We start from the raw sequence: 25,076 nt of genomic DNA, 5'->3' as shown, positions 1-25,076 counted from the left end.
CGTTTTGGGAGGGGAAGTTATCGTTATAATGAGTCCTCTTACGTTACCAACCAGAGCAACTTAATTATTCCAGCATGGATGATCTCTAATGGCTACAGATGGGACCAGTCAACATGTCACTGCTCTTGTGACCAGCATCCATTCTGCTTTCCACATCACTAACAGATGCTAACCATGTTTAGCATGATAAGGTTTTAATAAGGACCATGTTTAGCATGATACCGTCATTTTACATTTGGAAACATTTTGTCTGTGTCACTTCAGATATTAAAATGTAATCCAATATTCTACTACAGATGCTGATATTCATTAATTAATTTTAAAACCTTATCATGCTAAACATGGTTCAAACCCATCGGCGGTTTGGAGAACTTTTTCCATTTGTGACTGATTTCAATCCCTAGTGACATGAGCTCTGTAGCCTGGTGCCGCTGCTCTGTAGCCTGGTGCCGCTGCTCTGTAGCCTGGTGCCGCTGCTCTGTAGCCTGGTGCCGCTGCAAAGCACAGATTGGAAATGGCTAGGAAACCGGCAGTCTTGAAGATTGCGTTTCTACTTCTGTGTGCTGATTTTGATGCCTGGCTGCAAGAGGTTGCTGTGGTATTGTCGGCTAATGACCAATGACGTTGCAGCTACATTAACTTTGGAGTAGCAATCACAGCAAATAAATTTGTGTGCCTCGTCAATAGGCTCTGGGAAGCAGAGAATAATTTGTCCTACGTTTATAATGTGAACTCCAGTGACATGTGGAGGCAGTGAGGTGCTCAGACACCAGCTCTAGGACTCATCACAACACCTGAGAACACTGAGTGACAATCACGACTGGCAGAGGTCAATTGCACTTCCCTTTAGTACATCACACACAGGAAGTTACATAAACTACTCCTGAAATTCAGTAATGCTTCTTACGAAACATTATGCTCTGGCGATGTATGGAAGGCTCCTTTAAAGACAATAAAAGGTTGCCAGTACTCCTACATATCTGAATAATGTAAATCCTGATGCATATTTCAGCATAACGGTTCAACTGTTTTATAACCGAAGTGAGGGTCAAAATAGTGCATTCCGCTTGTTGACATAGTTATGAACTTTCTATGGTGTAAATTGGATGGAGTGTGCACTTGTAGAGGCTTCAAGTGCAGTTTTATTGCAGTGCAAAAAAGACTGATTGTGTTTAATCAATTTTTCTGTGTCCTATTCCAGTTTCCTATTATCTTGATCTGATGCCGTGTATTTTACTGTAGACTTTAGTGTTTTACTGTAAGAGACTGGTGTTTTACTGTAAGAGACTGGTGTTTTACTGTAAGAGACTGGTGTTTTACTGGTGTTTTACTGTAAGAGACTGGTGTTTTACTGTAAGAGACTGGTGTTTTACTGTAAGAGACTGGTGTTTTACTGTAAGAGACTGGTGTTTTACTGTAAGAGACTGGTGTTTTACTGGTGTTTTACTGTAAGAGACTGGTGTTTTACTGTAAGAGACTGGTGTTTTACTGTAAGAGACTGGTGTATTACTGTAAGAGACTGGTGTATTACTGTAAGAGACTGGTGTTTTACTGTAAGAGACTGGTGTTTTACTGTCGACTCTAGGATATTTTGTATTGTATTTGGAAGAAAAGTATATGGGGAAGATTGTGTAGTAGTGGTGATTTTAATGAATGAATCTGCATGGTATTGAAAAACGACACTGCTTTGAATTATTGTTGGTGAAGGATGACCGGCAGGGCTCTAGATGATAAATTCAGAATGACTAAACTTTTCCATGTAGTGCCATAGACAGCAGGAATATTGAATCTCTGGGATGTTAGGCAAATGATCAACTGTAACCTATTAAGGCTAAATGATCGACCGTAACCTATTAAGGCTAATGATCAACCGTAACCTATTGAATCTTGGGGATGTTAGGTAAATTATCAACTGTAACCTACTAATGCTAAATGATCAACCGTAACCTATTGAAGCTTAGGGATGTTAGTCAAATGATCAACCGTAACCTATTAAGGCTAAATGGCCAATTGTAACCTATTGAAGCTAAATGATCAACTGTAACCTATTGAATCTTGGGGATGTTAGGCTAAATTATAAACTCTAACCTTGATATGCCACCTGACAGATTTACTGTTATCAGCACCCCAGTCAATACTGTTTACCATTCTCCACACATCTGTCAATGCATTGAGGTGCAAAGGTGTGAGGTGATTTCATATTAATCCCCACCCCTCGTATTCAGACACCTCTGTCTCGTCAAGTTAGATTTGTTTATGGAGTCAGTTCAACTACTTTGTCATCTTTTGAGCCATCCTGAGTCACTCTTCTGTGTCATTGGGGTTTTGTATGCCGTGAGGGGTCACTCGAGGAACTATTTTATGACACAAAACAAAAAGGTTTGACAAACTTCACACTGGCCTACACAGAAGGCCATGGGTTACATTCGTATCATTCACTCCCTCCTGTTGCATTTAAAAGCATTGGATTGGTGCTAGAGGTCGACCGATTAATCGGCATGGCCGATTTTAATTAGGGCCGATTTTAAATTTTCATAACAATCGGTAATCGTCAGTTTTGGGGGCCGATTACATTGCACTCCACAAGGAGACTGCGTGCAGGCTTGACCACCTGTTACGCAAGTGTAGCAAGGAGCCAAGGTAAGTTGCTAGCTAGCATTAAACTTATCTTATAAAAAACAATCAATCAATCATAATCACTAGTTAACTACACATGGTTGATGATATTACTAGGTTAACTAGCTTGTCCTGCGTTGCATATAATCAATGCGGTGTCTGTTAATTTATCATCAAATCACAGCCTACTTCACCAAACGCGTGATGATTTAACAAGCGCGTTCGCGAAAAAAGCACTGTCATGGCACCAATGTACCTAACCATATACATCAATGCCTTTCTTAAAATCAATACACAAGTATATATTTTTTTAAACCTGCATATTTAGTTAATATTGCTTGCTAACATTAATTTATTGTAACTAGGGAAATTGTTACTTCCCTTACATTCAGTGCAAGCAGAGTCAGGGTATATGCAGCAGTTTGGGCTGCCTGGCTCGTTGCGAACTGTGTGAAGACCATTTCTTCCTAACAAAGACCGTAATTAATTTGCCAGAGTTTTACATAATTATTACATAACATTGAAGGTTGTGCAATGTAACAGCAACATTTAGACTTAAGGATGCCACCCGTTAGATAAATACAGAACGGTTCCGTATTTCACTGAAAGAATAAACGTTTTGTTTTCGAAATGATAATTTCCAGATTTGACCATATTAATGACCTAAGGCTCGTATTTCTGTGTTTATTATGTTATAATTAAGTCTATGATTTGATAGAGCAATCTGACTGAGCGGTGGTAGGCAGCAACAGGCTCGTAAGCATTCATTCAAACAGCACTTTCCTGCATTTGCCAGCAGCTCTTCGCTGTGCTTCAAGCATTGAGCTGTTTGACTTGAAGCCTATCAACTCCTGAGATTAGGCTGGCAATACTATAGTGTCTATAAGAAAATCCAATAGTCAAAGGTATATGAAATACAAATGGTATAGAGAGAAATAGTCCTATAACTCCTATAATAACTACAACCTAAAACTTCTTAACTGGGAATATTGAAGACTCATGTTAAAAGGAACCACCAGCTTTCATATGTTCTGAGCGAGGAACTTAAACGTTAGCTTTTTTACATGGCACATATTGCACTTTTACTTTCTTCAACATTGAGTTTTTGCATTATTTAAACCAAATTGAACGTTTCATTATTTATTTGAGACTAAATTGATTTTATTGATGTATTATATTACGTTAAAATAAGTGTTCATTCAGTATTGTTGTAATTGTCATTATTACATATATATGTATATATGTATATGGCTTTTTTATATATGGCTTTTTTAGGTCCTCCAATAATTGCCATTGAAAAATCATAAATGGTCGACCTCTAATTGGTGCAAGCATGGCTGGACAATGCACTCTTCTGGAGAAGGTTTAGAGCAGGGGTTGTCAACAGGCAGCAGTGATACATTTTTTTGCCCCCCTAGTTTATTTTTTATTTTTTCTGTCGTTCTGGGCAAAAAATTTGGTTAATTTAGGAAATCTGTATCCAAGTATTCCCACAAAGAAAGATGTGAACGTGTCTCAATGTTATTATTATTTTGAAATACAATCTATTTGGGGGCTTAGTTGTGGTCAATTCGCAGTGTAAAAATTATTTGCTGGCCCCCCGAACCATCTCCGACTTAGAGCCAGCCATGATGGTATCATATACCCAGTGGGAAAAAATGGAACAGTGAGACATGACGTTACTTTATGGTTGTGAAGTGTTTTTCTGGTTGAGAAAATGTCATATGATTACATCCAACTGGTTTCTTGTGCAGTGTAGGGGTGTGTAACCCAATGCCTGATTTCTGTTGTCTCCTACCCTCCCACAGGACGAGTACAAGGCTGAGAAGGCCCTGTCAGAGGAGGACCTAAAGAATGCCATCAGCGTCCACCACGCCTTGTCCATCAAAGCCGTGGACTACGAGAAGAAGCCCAACGTGCTCAAGCTCAAGACAGCCGACTGGAGGGTCTTCCTCTTCCAGGCCCAGTAAGTTGGCTCCGGAGTGAAGTTTACCCTAGGGTGATCTAGGATCAGCTTTCCCTCCAATTCTAACCTGAACCATTAGTGGGAGAAATGCAAAACTGACCCCCAGATCAGCGTCTAGGGGCAACTTTTTATCCGTAAATTGCACCACCGGCGACCGCTGCTATCAGGTGGCACAATTTACTGCTGCATAACAAAGTCAACATTATTTCCAGTAGAGCTAGAGAGACGAGGGAGAGAAGGAGGACCACTTCTGGAAGCAACATGTCATTTCACGCTTGGCTTCAAGCGCAGTGAAAATCCATTTGTCTCGGCCATTACTCTGTCCAAAGTCTATTGTTCTTGGTTTCCTTTGTTCCCTCATCATGGAATATTCCAGGTGCCTAATAGAGGTGCTTATCAATGAAGAAGATAGGACCTCCTCCTGGGATGTGCTTCCATGATGCTTAAATGAACAGTGACACAGTTGGGTTGTATTTCTATATAGTTCACCTTACTCTCAACTTTGAACGATTATTTTTCCCATCACAACCTAACACATTGCTATTCTAGGGGAAATTGTTTGCGGCTTTAGCCTGAATTTGGTTGAATACCAAAGCTATGTTTTATTCAAAATGTTCCCATATAAAGTCTCAAAGCAAATGGTTGCGTTTGTAAGTTGTTTATTTGTCTCTGTTTCCCAACAGGAGCCCAGAAGAAATGGACTCTTGGATCAGAGTAGTCAACTCTGTGGCGGCCATGTTCTCTGCCCCCTCGTTCCCTGCCGCCATTGGCTCTCAGAAGAAATTCAGCCGTCCACTGCTACCGGCCACCACCACGAGGATGTCACAGGTACGGTAGAGCCTCAAGAACCACCACCTCTGGAATATCACCGTTACCTACAGTACCAGTCAAATGTTTGGACACACCTACTCATTCAATGGTTTTTCTTTATTTGTACTATTTTCTACATTGTAGAATAATAGGGAAGACATCAAAACTATGAAATAACACATATGAAATCATGTAGTAACCAAAAAAGTGTTAAACAAATCCAAATATATATAGTTTAGATTCTTCAAAGTAGCTGCCCTTTGTGCAAAGATGTTATCAAGGCAATCTTGGCATTTTCTCAACCAGCTTCACCTGTAATGGTTTTCCAACAGTCTTGAAGGAGTTCCCACATATGCTGAGCACTTGTTGGCTGCTTTTTCTTCACTCTGCGGTCTGACTCATCCCAAACCATCTCAATTGGGTTGAGGTCGGGTGATTGGAGGCCAGGTCATCTGTCGCAGCACTCGATCACTCTCCTCCTTGGTAAAATAGCCCTTACACAGCCTGAAGGTGTGTTGGGTCATTGTTCTGTTGAAAAACAAATGATAGTCCCACCAAGTCCAAACCAGATGGGATGGCGTATCGCTACAGAATGCTATGGTAGCCATGCTGGTTAAGTGTGCCTTGAATTCTAAATAAATCAGACAGTGTCACCAGCAAAGCACCATCACACCACCTCCTCCATGCTTCACGGTGGGAACCACACAAGCGGAGATCATACGTTCACCAACTGCGTCTTAAAGACATAGCGATTGGAACCAAAAATCTCAAATTTGGGTTCATCAGACCAAAGGACAGATTTCCACTGGTCTAATGTCCATTGCTCAATGTTCTTGGCCCAAGCAAGTCTGTTCTTCTTATTGGTGTGCTTTAGTAGTGGTTTCTTTGCAGCAATTTGTCCATGAAGGCCTGATTGGGGCGGCAGGTAGCCTAGTGGTTAGAGCGTTGGACTAGTAACCGAAAGCTTGCAAGATCGAATCCCCGAGCTGACAAAATGAAAAATCTGTCGTTCTACCCCTGAACAGTTAATCCACTGTTCCTAGGCCGTCATTGAAAATAAGAATTTGTTCTCAACTAACTTGCCTAGTTAAATAAAGGTTAAATATTTTACTGAACAGTTTATTTTTATTTAACCTTTATTTAACTAGGCAAGTCAGTTAAGAACAAATTCTTATTTACAATGACGGCCAAACCCGGACAACACTGCCCTACAGAACTCACAATCATTGCCGGGTGTGAAAGAGCCTGGAATCAAACCAGGTACTTTAGTGATGCCTCTTGCACTGAGATGCAGTGTCTTAGACCGCTGCGCCACTCAGGAGCCCATATTGAGATGTCTGTTTGAACGCTGCAATTTCTGAGGCTGGTAACTCTAATGAACTTATCCTCTGCAACAGAGGTAACTCTGCGTCTTCCTTTCCTGTGGCGGTCCTCATGAGAGCCAGTTTCATCATAGCGCTTGATGATTTTTGCTACTGCACTTGAAGATACTTTCGAGGTTCTTGAAATTTCCCGGATTGACTGACCTTCATGTCTTAAAGTAATGATGGACTGTTGTTTCTCTTTGCTTATTTGAGCTGTTCTTGCCATAATATGGACTTAGCCCTATTTGGTAAAAGACCATCTTCTGTATAGCACCCCTACCTTGTCACAACACAACTGATTGGCTCAAACGCATTAAGAAGGAAAGAAATTCCACAAATTAACTTTTAAAAAGGCACACCTGTTAATTGAAATGCATTCCAGGTGTCTACCTCATGAAGCTGGCAGAGGGAATGCCAAGATTGTGCAAAGCTGTAAAGGCATAGGGTGGCTACTTTGAAGAATCTCAAATATAAATATATTTTGATTTAACAATTTTTTGGGTTACTACATTATTCCATTTTCCAAACTATTTTATAGTTTTGATGTCTTCACTATTATTCTACAATGTAAATTTTTTTGTAAAAATAAAGAAAAAAACGTTTAATGAGTGTGTGTCCAAACTTCCAAATGGTACTGTAGGTAAACATTTGGGCTCTCCGTGGGGGAATCCTAACTTTCACTTTAGTCAAATGTTCACTTCTGCCACTGACATAAATGCCTGACTAGTGCAAATGTCCTTCTAGACCAGGGGTGAGCAACTCCAGTCCTCCAGGGCCTGATTGGTGTCCTATTTTTTCCTCCATCCCTAGTAAACACAGCTGATTTAATCAAATGTCGAGACTGGAATTTCCCACCCCTGTTCTAGACCGTTGTCACCATCTGGTCGATCTCCAAGGCATTCCTAGTCGATCACCAAACATTTCTGTAAAAAAAACAACCATAAAGCCTTGCGTGCCTATTTTTTTAACATTTGTTTCGAGCTGTTGGCGGTAGGTGCACTTGATTCAGCAGCGATAGCGCCGGGAAGGGAAAGCGTTCCCATTTTGAACCATTTAATGTGTCTGAAGGGAGAGCTCTGCCTACCCGGCAGGCCTAGAGAGAAAATCAAGTGCACCTGTCTCACAGCTGGCAAATCAGATAGCTCAGATCGCCGTGTCTGCACAGTTTCTTCGAGGTCATAGACTGTAAAAAGAAGCCTCGAATGCACAGCAAAGTTGATACTGTGAAATTTGAAAACTTTTAAAACATAACTAGAGAGAGACTCAATGAATACAGCAAAGAGCTGCTGATTTTGTGTAAGTTTAAGTTTTTCAGCTGTCAACACTTTTTATTGCTTATGAAAAGGGGTTGAACATTCTCCCTACTGCCGCTCATGCTACAACCAGCAGTGCAGCTGCAATGAATGGGTATAGAAAAGTCTTTTTTAATATCGTGGAATATTTTCCTTTTCCAATTCACAACATCAATTGGTGCATGAGGCAGAAAAAATGCCGTTCGACTTGAGTTTCGCCTCCAGCTTTAAAGACTGGCCCCTTTTCTCAACGCAGGGAACTAGGGACGGTGAGTCCCTCCCCTCAGACTGACCATCAGATGCAGGCCATCAGTCCAATATGCAGTGATATTGTATTGGGCCTAGAACTTACTGCACAAACCTCTTTGCTACAGAATTGTGTTTAATTGGTTCATGTTGCATTGGCTTACTTTATTTTGTTCTTCTTAATCTGAGCAGTAGATCTCGGCTTGCATTTTGTTTTAGAAAGTGATATTGACGCAGGAAAGGTTGGTGACCACTGTTCTAGTGGTCACCAAAATAATTTTGAGATGACAGTCTGGTGTTTTTAGAACCTGGTATTACGTCTATAAAGTGTTATCTGGCTATCTACAGGAGGAACAGCTGAAGTCTCACGAGGCGAAGCTGAAGCATGTCTCCACAGAGTTGGCAGAGCACAGATCCTACCCTCCTGACAAGAAGGTCAAAGCCAAGGAGATCGACGAGTACCGACTCAAAGAGCACTACCTGGAGTTTGAGGTAAGACATCACCATTCACCACAGATGTGCTCTGGCAGGGGGTTGGTTGGGCGAGGCAGCAGATTGCTGCCAGTCAGAGTCCAACGCTCTGGTTCACATGGTCTTTTATGCCGCAGCACTCGTTTCGTTCTGCATCTAGCCCTTCCAAACACTGATCCGTGCGGACACAGAGACTTCACACCCACGGTTTCTGACATGCCTCCAGGCAGACCGCTGGGGAAGTCTCTGACAACGTTAATGGAGCTTTGCTTTTCATATCCTTCAGGCTCAGGAGTACGTCTCTCAGCCCTGCTCTGTATTCTGAACACGGGTGTGTCCTTAGGTCAAGATTCCAAGGATATCACCAAAGATGGGATAGAAACATTTGAGAAGTCTTGTTGACTTTATTGATTTGCGTTAGTATTTTGAAAACACACAAGGTCACGAACTGCCAATTAGCTGCTTGAAAGGTCATTCTGGGCATTTGTTTCCTGGATTTAAAGTAGAGCGGGTATGGTCGACGTACAGTATGCATCTATCACTGTTTAGGGGGTGGCTGTACTGGCAAGCTTAACGCGAGCATATGTAAAAGTAACTCTCTGACCTCTATTGTCATGGCGTTACAGTATAGAGCTCAGACAAACGTCCATTAAAATGTCATTTCAATTTCATCCCTTGAACACATCTATTTATTTACATCAAATCAAATCAAATCAAATTTATTTATATAGCCCTTCGTACATCAGCTGAAATCTCAAAGTGCTGTACAGAAACCCAGCCTAAAACCCCAAACAGCAAGCAATGCATGTGAAAGAAGCACGGTGGCTGGGAAAAACTCCCTAGGAAAAACTCCTGAGAAAGGCCAAAAACCTAGGAAGAAACCTAGAGAGGAACCAGGCTATGAGGGGTGGCCAGTCCTCTTCTGGCTGTGCCGGGTGGATATTATAACAGAACATAGTCAAGATGTTAAAATGTTCGTAAATGACCAGCATGGTCAAATAATAATAATCATAGTAATTGTCGAGGGTGCAACAAGCACGTCCGGTGAACAGGTCAGGGTTCCGTAGCCGCAGGCAGAACAGTTGAAACTGGAGCAGCAGCATGGCCAGGTGGACTGGGGACAGCAAGGAGTCATCATGCCAGGTAGTCCTAGGGCTCAGGTCCTCCGAGAGAGAGAAAGAAAGAAAGAAAGAAAGAGAGAATTAGAGAGAGCATATTTACATTCACACAGGACACCGGATAAGACAAGAGAATACTCCAGATGTAACAGACTGACCCTAGCCCCCCGACACATAAACTACTGCAGCATAAATACTGGAGGCTGAGACAGGAGGGATCAGAAGACACTGTGGCCCCATCCGATGATACCCCCGGACAGGGCCAAACAGGCAGGATATAACCCCACCCACTTTGCCAAAGCACAGCCCCCCACACCACTAGAGGGATATCTACAACCACCAACTTACCGTCCGAAGACAAGGCCGAGTATAGCCCACAAAGATGTCCGCCACGGCACAACCCAAGGGGGGGGCGCCAACCCAGACAGGAAGACCACGTCAGTGGCTCAACCTACTCAAGTGACGCACCCCTCCCATGGACGGCATGGAAGAACACCAGTAAGTCAGTGACTCAGCCCCTGTAAAAGGGTTAGAGGCAGAGAATCCCAGTGGGAAGAGGGGAACCGACAAGGCAGAGACAGCAAGGGCGGTTCGTTGCTCCAGCCTTTCCGTTCACCTTCACACTCCTGGGCCAGACTATACTTAATCATAGGACCTACTGAAGAGATAAGTCTTCAGTAAAGACTTAAAGGTTGAGACTGAGTCTGCGTCTCTCACATGGGTAGGCAGACCATTCCATAAAAATGGAGCTCTATAGGAGAAAGCCCTACCTCCAGCCGTTTGCTTAGAAATTCTAGGGACAATTAGGAGGCCTGCGTCTTGTGACCGTAGCGTACGTGTAGGTATGTACGGCAGGACCAAATCGGAAAGATAGGTAGGAGCAAGCCCATGTAATGCTTTGTAGGTTAGCAGTAAAACCTTGAAATCAGCCCTTGCCTTAACAGGAAGCCAGTGTAGGGAAGCTAGCACTGGAGTAATATGATCAAATTTTTTGGTTCTAGTCAGGATTCTAGCAGCCGTATTTAGCACTAACTGAAGTTTGTTTAGTGCTTTATCCGGGTAGCCGGAAAGTAGAGCATTGCAGTAGTCGAGCCTAGAAGTAACAAAAGCATGGATTAATTTTTCTGCGTCATTTTTGGACAGAAAGTTTCTGATTTTTGCAATGTTACGTAGATGGAAAAAAGCTGTCCTTGAAGCAGTCTTGATATGTTCTTCAAAAGAGAGATCAGGGTCCAGAGTAACGCCGAGGTCCTTCACAGTTTTATTTGAGACGACTGTACAACCATCCAGATTAATTGTCAGATTCAACAGAAGATCTCTTTGTTTCTTGGGACCTAGGACAAGCATCTCTGTTTTGTCCGAGTTTAAAAGTAGAAAATTTGCAGCCATCCACTTCCTTATGTCTGAAACACAGGCTTCTAGCGAGAGCAATTTTGGGGCTTCACCATGTTTCATTGAAATGTACAGCTGTGTGTCGTCCACATAGCAGTGAAATTTAACATTATGTTTTCGAATGACATCCCCAAGAGGTAAAATATATAGTGAAAACAATAGTGGTCCTAGAACGGAACCTTGAGGAACACCGAAATTTACAATTGATTTGTCAGAGGACGAACCATTCACAGAGACAAACTGATATCTTTCCGACAGATAAGATCTAAACCAGGCCAGAACTTGTCCATGTAGACCAATTTGGGTTTCCAATCTCTCCAAAAGAATGTGGTGATCGATGGTATCAAAAGCGGCACTAAGATCTAGGAGCATGAGGACAGATGCAGAGCCTCGGTCTGACGTCATTAAAAGGTCATTTACCACCTTCACAAGTGCAGTCTCAGTGCTATGATGGGGTCTAAAACCAGACTGAAGCGTTTCGTATACATTGTTTGTCTTCAGGAAGGCAGTGAGTTGCTGCGCAACAACTTTTTCTAAAATTTTTGAGAGGAATGGAAGATTCGATATAGGCCGATAGTTTTTTATAATTTCTGGGTCAAGATTCGGCTTTTTCAAGAGAGGCTTTATTACTGCCACTTTTAGTGAGCTTGGTACACATCCGGTGGATAGAGAGCCGTTTATTATGTTCAACATAGGAGGGCCAAGCACAGGAAGCAGCTCTTTCAGTAGTTTAGTTGGAATAGGATCCAGTATGCAGCTTGAGGGTTTGGAGGCCATGATTATTTTCATCATTGTGTCAAGAGATATAGTACTAAAACACTTTAGTATCTCCCTTGAGCCAAGGTCCTGGCAGAGTTGTGCAGACTCTGGACAATGAAGCCCTGGAGGAATACCCAGATTTAAAGAGGAGTCCGTAATTTGCTTTCTAATGATCATGATCTTTTCCTCAAAAAAGTTCATAAATTTATTACTGCTGAAGTGAAAGCCATCCTCCATTTGCGAATGCTGCTTTTTAGTTAGCTTTGCGACAGTGTCAAAAAGAAATTTCGGATTGTTCTTATTTTCCTCAATTAAGTTGGAAAAATAGGATGATCGTGCAGCAGTGAGGGCTCTTCGATACTGCACGGTACTGTCTTTCCAAGCTAGTCGGAAGACTTCCAGTTTAGTGTGGCGCCATTTCCGTTCCAATTTTCTGGAAGCTTGCTTCAGAGCTCGTGTATTTTCTGTATACCAGGGAGCTAGTTTCTTATGACAGATGTTTTTAATTTTTAGGGGTGCAACTGCATCTAGGGTATTGCGCAAGGTTGAATTGAGTTCCTCGGTTAGGTGGTTAACTGATTCTTGTCCTCTGACGTCCTTGGGTAGGCAGAGGGAGTCTGGAAGGGCATCAAGGAATCTTTGGGTTGTCTGAGAATTTATAGCACGACTTTTAATCTTCCTTGGTTGGGGTCTGAGCAGATTATTTGTTGCAATTGTAAACGCAATAAAATGGTGGTCCGATAATCCAGGATTATGAGGAAAAACATTAAGATCCACAACATTTATTCCATGGGACAAAACTAGGTCCAGAGTATGACTGTGGCAGTGAGTAGGTCCAGAAACATGTTGGACAAAACCCACTGAGTCGATGATGGCTCCGAAAGCCTTTTGGAGTGGGTCTGTGGACTTTTCCATGTGAATGTTAAAGTCACCAAAAATTAGAATATTATCTGCTATGACTACAAGATCCGATAGGAATTCAGGGAACTCAGTAAGGAACACTGCATATGGCCCAGGAGGCCTGTAAACAGTAGCTATAAAAAGTGATTGAGTAGGCTGCATAGATTTCATGACTAGAAGCTCAAAAGACGAAAACGTCATTGTTTTTTTTTTTGTAAATTGAAATTTGCTATCGTAAATGTTAGCAACACCTCCGCCTTTGCCGGATGCACGGGGGGTTTGGTCACTAGTGTAACCAGGGGGTGAGGCCTCATTTAACACAGTAAATTCATCAGGCTTAAGCCATGTTTCAGTCAGGCCAATCACATCAAGATTATGATCAGTGATTAGTTCATTGACTATAACTGCCTTGGAAGTGAGGGATCTAACATTAAGTAACCCAATTTTGAGATGTGAAGTATCACAATCTCTTTCAATAATGGCAGGAATGGAGGAGGTCTTTATACTAGTAAGATTACTGAAGCGAACACCGCCATTTTTAATTTTGCCCAACCAAGATCGAGGCACAGACACGGTCTCAATGGGGAAAGCTGAGCTGACTACGCTAACTGTGCTAGTGGCAGACTCCACTAAGCTGGCAGGCTGGCTAACAGCCTGTTGCCTGGCCTGCACCCTATTTCATTGTGGAGCTAGAGGAGTTAGAGCCCTGTCTATGTTCGTAGATAAGATGAGAGCACCCCTCCAGCTAGGATGGAGTCCGTCACTCCTCAGCAGGCCAGGCTTGGTCCTGTTTGTGGGTGAATCCCAGAAAGAGGGCCAGTTATCTACAAATTCTATCTTTTGGGAGGGGCAGAAAACAGTTTTCATTTACATGAGTCTTACACATTAATTATGGATAGAGAATCTTTGTAAATATTTTTTTCTTTTGAAACAGCATTAGTTGAAGAACAATCTACATGTTAGAGAATTTCCACGTGCTTCTCGTCAGTGTCAGCAATTATTCCATCACAGCTTTCCTCTGGCCTTCCTCAATTTCCATGTCATAGGTTTCTAATGAACCCCATCAAAGCCCTGTATTAGCTGTGACTGGAGCACTGTTTTCCAATAAAACTGCCAGGAGAAGACAAGACCTCATCAGTAACCTTCAACCAGCAAATTGTTTTGTTTTTTGTTTTTCATCAGAGAAACCGCGCTTTCTTGAAGTACCAGATAATCAGTTGGTCCTAATTTGCCTAAGTACATGAATGGTAATTCAATTGTGCGCTCCCTTTGTGTGCAAACATCTTAGGAATAATGATATTCTCAAGGATTTACTACTCTGCCAGCGGAGCTTTACCACTGTCCTACTCTACACCCCCGCCTGTTGCTCCAACGCCCCCGCCTGTTGCTCCAACGCCCCCGCCTGTTGCGCCAACGCCCCCGCCTGTTGCGCCAACGCCCCCGCCTGTTGCGCCAACGCCCCCGCCTGTTGCGCCAACGCCCCCGCCTGTTGCGCCAACGCCCCCGCCTGTTGCTCCAACGCCCCCGCCTGTTGCGCCAACGCCCCCGCCTGTTGCGCCAAATGGCATCCTCTATATAGTGCACTACCCTTTGGGCCCTGGTCAAAAGTAGTGCACTATAAAGGGAATAGGGTGCCATTTAGGACGTAGTCCCTGTTTACACAGGGATCAATGTGGTCAGATCTCTTGGAGTAGGGTTCAGACATACAGGTCAGGCCCCTCAGATGCTGCTCCCTAACCCACAGCTCCCTAACCCTCAGAACTTTTTCTTAAATCTGTTAATGGTTGATTGCAGTCTTCTTACTGTGTCCAGCCCACAATCGCCAAAACAAAAGCTAGAGAGAGGGCATAGACAGTTACGGACATACCGGCGGGGATGGCTGCCGTCTTATCGGCTCTTACCAACCATACTATTTTTTATTATTTTTTTTCGCGTTATTCTTAACTTGTTTTGTACATAATGTTGCTGCTACGGTCTCTTATGACCGAAAAGAGCTTCTGGACATCAGAATTGCAGTTACTCAGCTCAGATTAGACAGTTTTTCTTCAAGGAGTCGAACGAGGGTGATACCAGACACCCGACCAGGTCCTCATCCCCGTCTTTCACTGGAGAAGGAAACAGATATTTTGCGGAAAAAGATAACGGTGGCTTACGAGGATCAGGCGACGAGTGGCTAATTTGCCTTCCGTCCTGCTAGCTAACATTCTATCGCTGGAAAATAAATGGGACAAACTGAAAGCACATATCCTACCAACGGGACATTAAAAACTGTAATATCTTATGTTTCACCGAGTCATGGCTGAATGACGACATTAAGAAGAGAGCTGGTAGGTTATACACTCTATCGGCAGGATAGAACAGCAACCTCTGGTAAGACACGGGGAGGGGGCCTATGCATTTATGTAAACAGCTGGTGCATGATATCTAAGGCAAGTCTCGGTTTTGCTCGCCTGTATAGTATCTCATAAGCTGTAGACCACATCTACCTAGAGTTCATCTATTTTTCGTAGCTGTCTACATACCACCACAAACCGAGGCTGGCACTAAAACCTCACTCAATGAGCTGTATACCGCCATACGCAAACAGGAAAAAGATCATCGAGGCGGCGCTCCTAGTGGCCGGGGACTTAAGTGCAGGGAAATCAGTTTTACCACATTTTTATCAGCATGTTCACTGTGCAGCCACCTTTACTCCACACACAGAGAAGCATACAAAGCTCTCCCTCTCCCTCCTTTGGCAAATCTGACCATAACTCTATGCTCCTGATTCCTGCTTACAAGCAAAAATTAAAGCAGGAACAACTAATAACACCAGCGACTGTTAAAAAAAAAAAAAAAAAAAAAAAGTGGTCAGATGAAGCAGATGCTAAACTACAGGACTGTTTTGCTAGTACAGACTGGAATATGTTCTGGGATTCTTCCAATGGCATTAAGGAGTACACATCAGTCACTGGCTTTATCAATAAGTGCATCGAGGGTGCATACCCCAACCAGAAGCCGTTGATTACAGGCAACATTCGCACTGAGGTAAGGGTAGAGCTGCCGCTTTCAAGGATCGGTACTCTAACCCGGAAGCTTATACAAAATCCTGCTATGTCCTCTGACGAACCATCAAACAGGCAAAGCGTCAATACAGGACTAAGATCGAATCGTACTACACCGACTCCGACGCTCGTCGGATGTGGCAGGGCTTGCCAACTATTACAGACTACAAAGGGAAGCACAGCCGAGAGCAGCCCAGTGACACGAGCCTACCAGACGAGCTAAATAACTTCTATGATCGCTTCGAGGCAAGTAACACTGAAACATGCATGAGAACATCAGCTATTTCGGACGACTGTGTGATCACGCTCTCCGCAGCCGATGAAAGACCTTTAAACAGGTCAACATTCACAAGGCCGCTGGGCCAGACGGATTACCAGGGCGTTTTCAACCTCTCCCCGTTTTCAACCTCTCCCTGAGTCTGTAATACCAAAATGTAATACCAACACTAAGGCAACCTGCCTAAATGACTACCGACCCATAGCACTCACGTCTGTAGCCATGAAGTGCTTTGAAAAGCTGGTCATGGCTCACATCAAAACCATTATCCCAGAAACCCTAGACCCACTCCAATTTGCATACCGCACTAACAGATCCACAGATGATGCAATCTCTATTGCACTCCACACTGCCCTTTCACCCCTGGACAAAAGGAACAGCTATGTGAGAATGCTATTCATTGACTACAGCTCAGCGTTAAACACCGTAGTCCCCTCAAAGCTCATCACTAAGTTAAGGACCCTGGGACTAAACACCTCCCTCTGCAACTGGATCCTGGACTTTCTGACGGGCTGCCCCCAGGTGGAAAGGGTAGGTAACAACCCATCCGCCACACTGATCCTCAACACGGTGGCCCCTCAGGGGTGCGTGCTCAGTCCCCTCCTGTACTCCCTGTTCACTCATGACTGCACGGCCAGGCACGAGTCCAACACCAAGTTTGCTGATGACACAAAAGTGATAGGCCTGATCAATGACAAGGATGAGACAGCCTACAGGGAGGTGGTCAGAGACCTGGCCGTGTGGAAGGACAACAGCCTCTCCCTCAACGTGATCAAGACAAAGGAGATGGTTGTGGACTGCAGGAGGAGGACGACTGAGCACGCCCCCATTCTCATCCACGGGGCTGTAGTGGAGCAGGTTGAGAGTTTCAAGTCTGAGGGGGCACACTTAATATGTTGGGAAATCTGTTGTGAATGTTTCGTGTTTTTTTTTTAATGTATTACTGCCTTAGTTTTGCTGGACCCCAGGAAGACTAGCTGCTGCCTCCATAATAAATACAAGCACTGCCTTTTGAGCTAGCTGTACCTCTGTGAAACACAACCTTAATCAATGAGTTAGCTATACCTCTGAAACACTACCGTAGTCAATGAGTTAGCTATACCTCTGAAACACTACCGTAATCAATGAGCATGCTATACCTCTGAAACACTACCATAATCAATGAGCATGCTATACCTCTGAAACACTACCGTAATCAATGAGCATGCTATACCTCTGAAACACTACCGTAATCAATGAGTTAGCTATACCTCTGTGAAACACTACCGTAGTCAATGAGTTAGCTATACCTCTGTGAAACACTACCGTAGTCAATGAGTTAGCTATACCTCTGAAACACTACCGTAATCAATGAGCATGCTATACCTCTGTGAAACACTACCGTAATCAATGAGTTAGCTATACATCTGTGAAACACTACCGTAATCAATGAGTTAGCTATACCTCTGTGAAACACTACCGTAATCAATGAGTTAGCTATACCTCTGTGAAACACTACCGTAATCAATGAGTTAGCTATACCTCTGAAACACTACCGTAATCAATGAGTTAGCTATACCTCTGAAACACTACCGTAGTCAATGAGTTAGCTATACCTCTGAAACACTACCGTAGTCAATGAGTTAGCTATACCTCTGAAACACTACCGTAGTCAATGAGTTAGCTATACCTCTGAAACACTACCGTAGTTAATGAGTTAGCTATACCTCTGTGAAACACTACCGTAATCAATGAGTTAGCTATACCTCTGTGCCGAAGGAATAGTTTTTTTCCACCTACAGTATCCAAAAAGTCTACATGAGATGGCATTACTCACACTTTCTATTTTATGTCCTGTCGGAGTATGAAGGTATGAACAGATCATTTGAGATGTTTATTATTTTAAAAAATTACCTATGGGCCCTGGGTGATAAGATCAACGGCCCCTTCGCCTTGTTCTCCAGTTGAAGGATTAAAGACTGTTGTGGCAGGAGAACTCTGGTCGACACACCGACTACATTAACCTCCTAACTGCTCCTTCACTCCCGATCCGCACCATGTCAGGGCAGACCCCTCCCCAACCACAGGGAAACTAACGCGCTAATTGGTCAAGGAATGATCTGGATGCAAAGCCAAGGAGCTCTTTTTAGATCTACTTATATGTACTTTAATTTTCTAATGTATATATTGGTATTCCATTAGTACAAGCTTGGCATGCAGGTGGGGGTGACGGTCAGCGACGGTATTGAATTAGTAATCAGCGGGGTTAAGATGATTTAGTGCTGGGCCAGGAAGATCTGAGAACCACCTCTCTGCCACACGTCTTAACAATCCTTCTGCTATTCCAGTTTAGTTCATTATTACTCATCTTTAGCAGAGTTATTCTACCACAGGGAGTTATGATGGAGAACAATTAAACATTCATGACCAACTCATTAATTCTGTTGTCGATCTCCAATGAATCCTTCCCTGAATGAATAGAATGATCTTTAATCAGAGAGAGACAACAGAAACGTTCTCCCCTGGCCCCTCTCCACTGTAAGGCACTTAACATTTCAGAAATACTTTGAACTGTTTCATACTACAGAAGAACATGTCTCTGGGGTTGTTGCTATGTGAGTGTTAGTCTGTCTCCCTGGAATTGTTATGTCACATAGAACCTTAAAGAAATGATGGAAAAATGCTGCAGTCACTCGATTTGCAGATATATCTGTTTCTCTGGTTAAACAAGGAACACATCCTGAAATGTGGAGGCTTACAGCACTGGGACACAACCTTGACTGGAGGCCCTTTCTCGTTGTTTACAGTACACACCATTTGTTGTAATGAATTGCCTTATTGACCTGTGATTTCACCTCTTAATCCTGTGTGGTAAGTAGGGGTCCAAGCACTGCAAAATGGTTGCCGTGAAACAATGAGCTTGAATAAGGTCGTTACCTTAACATAGATGCTGACATTTAACACCATAGTACCCTCCAAACTCGTCATTAAGCTTGAGACCCTGGGTCTCGACCCCGCCCTGTGCAACTGGGTCCTGGACTTCCTGACGGGCCGCCCCCAGGTAGTGAGGGTAGGAAACATCTCCACCCCGCTGATCCTCAACACTGGGGCCCCACAAGGGTGCGTTCTCAGCCCTCTCCTGTACTCCCTGTTCACCCATGACTGCGTGGCCATGCACGCATCCAACTCAATCATCAAGTTTGCAGACGACATTAGAGGTAGGCTTGATTACCAACAACGACGAGACGGCCTAACAGGGAGGTGGTGAGGGCCCTCAGTGTGGTGTCAGGAAAATAACCTCACACTCAACGTCAACAAAACAAAGGAGATGATCGTGGACTTCAGGAAACAGCAGAAGGAGCACCCCCCTATCCACATCGACGGGACAGTAGTGGAGAAGGTGGAAAGTTTATTTTAAGTTCCTCGGAGTACACATCACGGACAAACTGAAATGGTCCACCCACACAGACAGCGTGGTGAAGAAGGTGCAACAGCGCCTCTTCAACCTCAGGAGGCTGAAGAAATTCGGCTTGTCACCAAAAACACTCAAACTTTTACAGATGCACAATCGAGAGCATCCTGTCAGGCTGTATCACCGCCTGGTACAGCAACTGCTCCGCCCACAACCGTAAGGCTCTCCAGAGGGTAGTGCGGTCTGCTCAATGCATCACAGGGGGCAAACTACCTGCTCTCCAGGACACCTACACCACCTGATGTCACAAGAAAGCCAAAAAGATCATCAAGGACAACAACCACCCGAGCCACTGCCTGTTCACCCCGCTATCATCCAGAAGGCGAAGTCAGTACAGGTGCATCAAAGCGGGGACCGAGAGACTGAAAAACAGCTTCTATCTCAAGGCCATCAGACTGTTAAACAGCCATCACTAGAATTGAGTGGCTGCTGCCAACATACTAACTCAAATCTCTAGCCACTTTAATAATTAAAAATTAGATGTAATAAATCTATCACTAGTCACTTTAAACAATGCCACTTTATATAATGTTTACATAACCTACACTACTCATCTCATATATTATATATACTGTACTCTATTCCATCTACTGCATCTTGCCTATGCCGTTCGGCCATCGCTTGTCCATATATATTTTTATGTACATATTCTTATTTATTCCTTTACACTTGTGTGTATAAGGTAGTTGTGAAATTGTTAGATTACTTGTTAGATATTACTGCATTGTCGGAACTAGAAGCACAAGCATTTCGCTACACTTGCATTAACATCTGCTAACCATGTGTATGTGACCAATAAAATTTCATTTGACATTGTTAGTGCTATAATCAGCACATGATTATTTAACTTGCTTGGTTGTCATGATATTTGGCAGACTTGTAGAGAGGCATAAGAGGGGCTCATTCAATGGATACGTGATCAGGCCAGAGGTGGCGATATCATTCATCACTGTGTTTACTTATTTCTTTATTAGAATTTCCGGTGATAAACCAAAGTAGTTGCTGTAGTTTGTTTCCGTCATTTCTTGTTCGCCAGTGTATGTGTTACATGTGTTTGTATTGTACACCGTAACACCCTACACTCTGTCGTCTCTCCGCTGTAGGAGAATCGCTATGAGATGTACGTCAAGCTCCTGAGGGAGGGTGTGAAGGAGCTGCTCATTGGCAAAGATGGCGACGCGGGCCTCAAGAAGTCCCAGTCCAGCCCCTCTCTCAACCAGGAGGGCCAGCCGGCCGCGGCTAAAGTCAAACGCAACACCTCGGAGAGGAGACCCGAGACGCCGCCCAAGGTCACATAGGAAGCTACCCCCCCTCGCAAGCCTGTGAAAGAGCCATGAATACGCAACAAAAGTGTGTGAATATATTTTATGTAATTTATTTATCTGGCCACTGTTGTAACAAAAACAGTTGTGTAAAATGTAAATGATGAATACTCGTCCTTAAATTGACTGGCGTAGCATTTTTGTATGGAAACATTGCATTATATGTTTGTGGTCCTTTTATTTTGATGTTGATGTCATTCTTGTATTGAACGTAATATTTTTTTGTTGTGACGCATTTGACTCTTTATTGCTTTATTCAATATCGCTGTATTGTTCCTTCCTCTCATAAAAACAATTTATTTGCCTTTCAGTCAAGAGAAAGGATTTTTCTTGTCTCCAATTTAGTGGAATGACCAACGCTAGCTCTTAGATGTATAAATAGTAGCTAGATATAGAGTGGTCTTACTCAGAAGTTTTTATTTTGATATGTAGTTTAAGTAAACATTGAACATATTGAACCAGTTAAGTTGAGAGTATTTTACACAAATGGCTTCCATTGAGAATAGGCAGGTGATTTAGACATCCAATTTCCTCCCTGCTTTTCCTCATAGACCTTTTTAAGGTTCCTTTCTCCTGGGAATGTTTATTTTTCATACAGAAGACGCACCAAGGTGTAAATCCTGGAAAGGGGTTAATTGTGGATTTAAAAAATGTGGTTAGGATTTTCAATCTCTTGCCTCTCATTTACAACAGAAAAAACAACCCCAGATAAAACACAGTAATATCCTTAGTTGTGTGGAAGGCTGCACTATCATGTTAGAAAACGCAGTTCAAAAGAATTCCAATCCCTAATTTTGCACATTAAAGATTTGGGATGTTTAAACATATTCCCCAGATTGGGTCAGTCGCAGCTGCATCCGTATCTTTTCAGACTGCAGTATTTCACTGATGTTGGACTTAAGATCAGAGTTTATGCAGCTGAGCCATTTATTTTTTTTATCCTTTATGGCAAAAAATATTTCTGCTTTTTGAGTAGTGTAAAGGCCAATGCCCCTTGTCTTTTATAATCGTATGTATTTTAGATTCTAAGTTGAAAACTATTGTTGTAAAGATCAAATTTAGTATTTATAGTGCACTTTATAAATGACTTCTTTTTGGATATTATAGAGAGCTTTATAAAGGTTAGACTGCTATGTTTCTTTGACATCACAGGTTTTTCAGGCAGAACTCAACTATTTTTGTTTTCTTGAAGGTACTTGAGTGCGACAGTTCAGTAGGTTTCCGTCAGCTCAACTCGTAATGTTGTCTTAGTTTTAAGTGGTTCGGTAGTTTTGCTGTCCTAGGTAGATTTGTTGAATGACAAAGTTTCCTTTTAGGGAACGATTTATAGATCTGTAGTTTGCAATTATTGCCTTTTTTCCAATGCTGGTGATATTACATTTATAATATCATTTACACATTTTCATTAAATATTACTGACATTTTGAACGACATAAGCATTTAGTTAGACATTGGATTGTATGTCTACACTTCCACAATGGACTTTTGCATACCAACATATGTTTCGTCCTTACCAAAATGTTTGCGTTTTTTCATGTATTGAAGATTTTGGAAGGTATTTAGCTTTTTACCATGTTATGAAGAAGCATTTGTAATGATGCAAAGCCAATTTGAAAATGTACTTGTTTTTGGAAGAAATGAGGCTAGTACCGAGTCTACAGTTAAAAAAATATATATTGTTTACTTTAAATGTTTTATTATTTACACTTTATTTTATTACCTATTTTTCTCTTAAATTCACTACGAAGACACCCAATAGAATGTCTTAGTAGAGCTCGATGGTAATCGCCAACTAAATATACCTATATCCGTAATGCATGTTTTTAGAAAAACGTTCTACAGTAGTTTGTGCTAGCTAGCTAGTGTGCAAACCTTTTCCTTGGAAATTTTCTCCTCACTTAGTGGCACTATTTTACCTGTACGATTATTGTGAAAGTTAGTGAGTGTTTTTCACATTGAAGCACTTAATATAGACAATACATGTGGTACATTTTTATCAAAGGTTTCAAGTTAATATCACGAGACCTTAACAGCTGATTCTGTTATATAAATGTGAGGATAGTATTTTTATTTATATACAGATGTCCATATGAAGAGGTCTACCCTTGAATTCATTTTGATATAATATGAAATGTTTTTTATTCTTTTAACCTTTTTGATATTTTATCTTAAGACGACGGCTGACCCCTTGACATCTATAGTTAAAATTCCTCCGTAGTTTAAACGTAATCCCAGTATTTTTTAATGCAGATACAGTAATCCTTTGTTCAGACATGTTAAATGTAGGATTTAAGATGTTGCTGTTTATCAGTTGGTACACTTATTACATTTGCCCATTTCAGAGGATTTTAAGTAAATAGGCTTTTGTTGTAAAGACAAGTTAGCGTAATCTGTGCTTCTGAGTGGAATGATACATAATCTACGTCTATAGATGGAATCTATAAAACTCATTTAAACAACTGTGTAGTACTATCTTACCAGTGGAGTGGATTGTGTTCATGTGGAACAACTCAACTAAAGCACTGTTTCAATTGACATGTCAAATCCCACCTGATTTTAATTTCTGATTTGATATTAGATGGTCTGGAGAAGGAGTAGCGAAGACGGCACAGTAAATGCGTCAATATGTGACATTATTTTCCAGTTTAAGACTAGCAGTGAGCCTTATCAGGCATCTTGTTACCTTTCCCTTAACATTTACCACATTTCTCCATATTACTTCAATGGGGGGCTTATTTTTAGCACTTACCTCTAATGCTTCTCTCAAACATATCTGGCATAGCCTCTGTACACTGGCGTATCACTTGTGTTAGAATAGACTCAATCCTGCACCTGTCTGAGAAGACAGATTGCCCATATAGATTCCCATGCCTCTTGATTGTTCTATGCCGTAGAAAACAATGCAACTAAGCCTCCGACGAGGCTCTGTCTCTACACGTACGTACGCATCAAATATCTCTGAAAGCTGTGATCCTGTACAATCCTTTAACTCTGTAAATGTTGTTAAATATAACTGTTGCCCTGTGTTTTTTTTTGTTTTTTTTAAAGGCCCAGGATTGCATTGTTTGGTTGTTCAAGTGATCTCTTCTTCGGCCCAGAGCGTGTCTTACGCCCTGAGGTCAGGATTGGTAACACTATGTAGGTGGTTTCAATTAATAAAATACTCTACTTAATTGAACGTTGCATTTTCTTGTGATTTATTCCCCAGTCTTGTGCTGTGTTGTTGGTAGAAAAGATCTGCTTCTCAAAGAAAATCATCCCAATGGACAAAAAAAGGGTAACTCAGGTGGCAGAGTTTATAACCTTTTTACTAGTGCAATATAATAGTTGGGGCGGCAGGTAGCCTAGCGGTTAGAGCATGGGCCAGTAACCGAATGTTGCTGGATCGAATCCTCGAGCTGACAAGGTAAAAAACTGTCGTTCTGCCCCTGAGCAAGGTAGTTCGGGCAACTGTTCCCCGTGTGCCGATGGTGTGGATGTCGATTTAGGCAGCCCTCCGCACCTCTCTGATTCAGAGGCGTTGGGTTAAATGCGGAAGACGTATTTCAGTTGAATGCATTGTACAACTTCCCCCTTTTTTTATTTTTAATAGAGCAATAATCATCAAGGCAATGCAGTCAATTAATGGGCTTTACTTTAATACACATTGCATTTATCAATTGACAGGTTATTCTGTTTGTACAGTCTTAATGCATCTCATAACAGAAGAAAGATTCCCCCCCCCCACCCAAAATCCCCAAAATTGGATTTGGTCCAATCAGGCAGTCGTGCAGAAATCCGCAAGGTAGTACTTGTTAAATGTCCTGATTCTCTATGGCCCAACATGCACCTCAGTCAATGGGCAACTGAGACACTCACATGTTTCTCTCTGTCTCTCTCTGACTCTCTGGCAGTTGGAAACTGTTATTACATAAATTCATGAAACCTCATAAGGAAAAAATATCCCTGTCTGGTTCTTAGTTTTCTGCCTTCGAGCAGCATGCAATAACATCCTCTGTACCAGAGTAGGTTCAAGAAAAATATATTTTATTAATGAAAATGTATATTT

General features: G+C 42.3%; 1 protein-coding gene across 6 annotated transcripts in view; it reads left to right on the top strand.

Annotated features, from left to right (window-relative positions):
* psd3l (pleckstrin and Sec7 domain containing 3, like) overlaps positions 1-24,206 on the top strand; it is a 151,476-nt gene extending 127,270 nt beyond the window's left edge. For all 6 annotated transcript variants that reach the window (XM_029710365.1, XM_029710364.1, XM_029710366.1 and 3 more), the window contains 4 exons: positions 4,425-4,582; positions 5,266-5,410; positions 8,643-8,786; positions 20,810-24,206. In XM_029710365.1, coding sequence (XP_029566225.1) covers positions 4,425-4,582; positions 5,266-5,410; positions 8,643-8,786; positions 20,810-21,004 — 642 coding nt within the window. In that variant the 3' untranslated portion in view covers positions 21,005-24,206. The remainder of the gene's footprint in view (positions 1-4,424; positions 4,583-5,265; positions 5,411-8,642; positions 8,787-20,809) is intronic.
* Positions 24,207-25,076: the final 870 nt, after the last annotated feature.

The sequence above is a fragment of the Salmo trutta genome, chromosome 23 (assembly GCF_901001165.1).
Source record: "Salmo trutta chromosome 23, fSalTru1.1, whole genome shotgun sequence".
Classification (NCBI taxonomy): domain Eukaryota; kingdom Metazoa; phylum Chordata; class Actinopteri; order Salmoniformes; family Salmonidae; genus Salmo; species Salmo trutta.
Note: the sequence above shows the minus strand (reverse complement) of the source record. Positions and strands in the feature narration are given on the sequence as shown.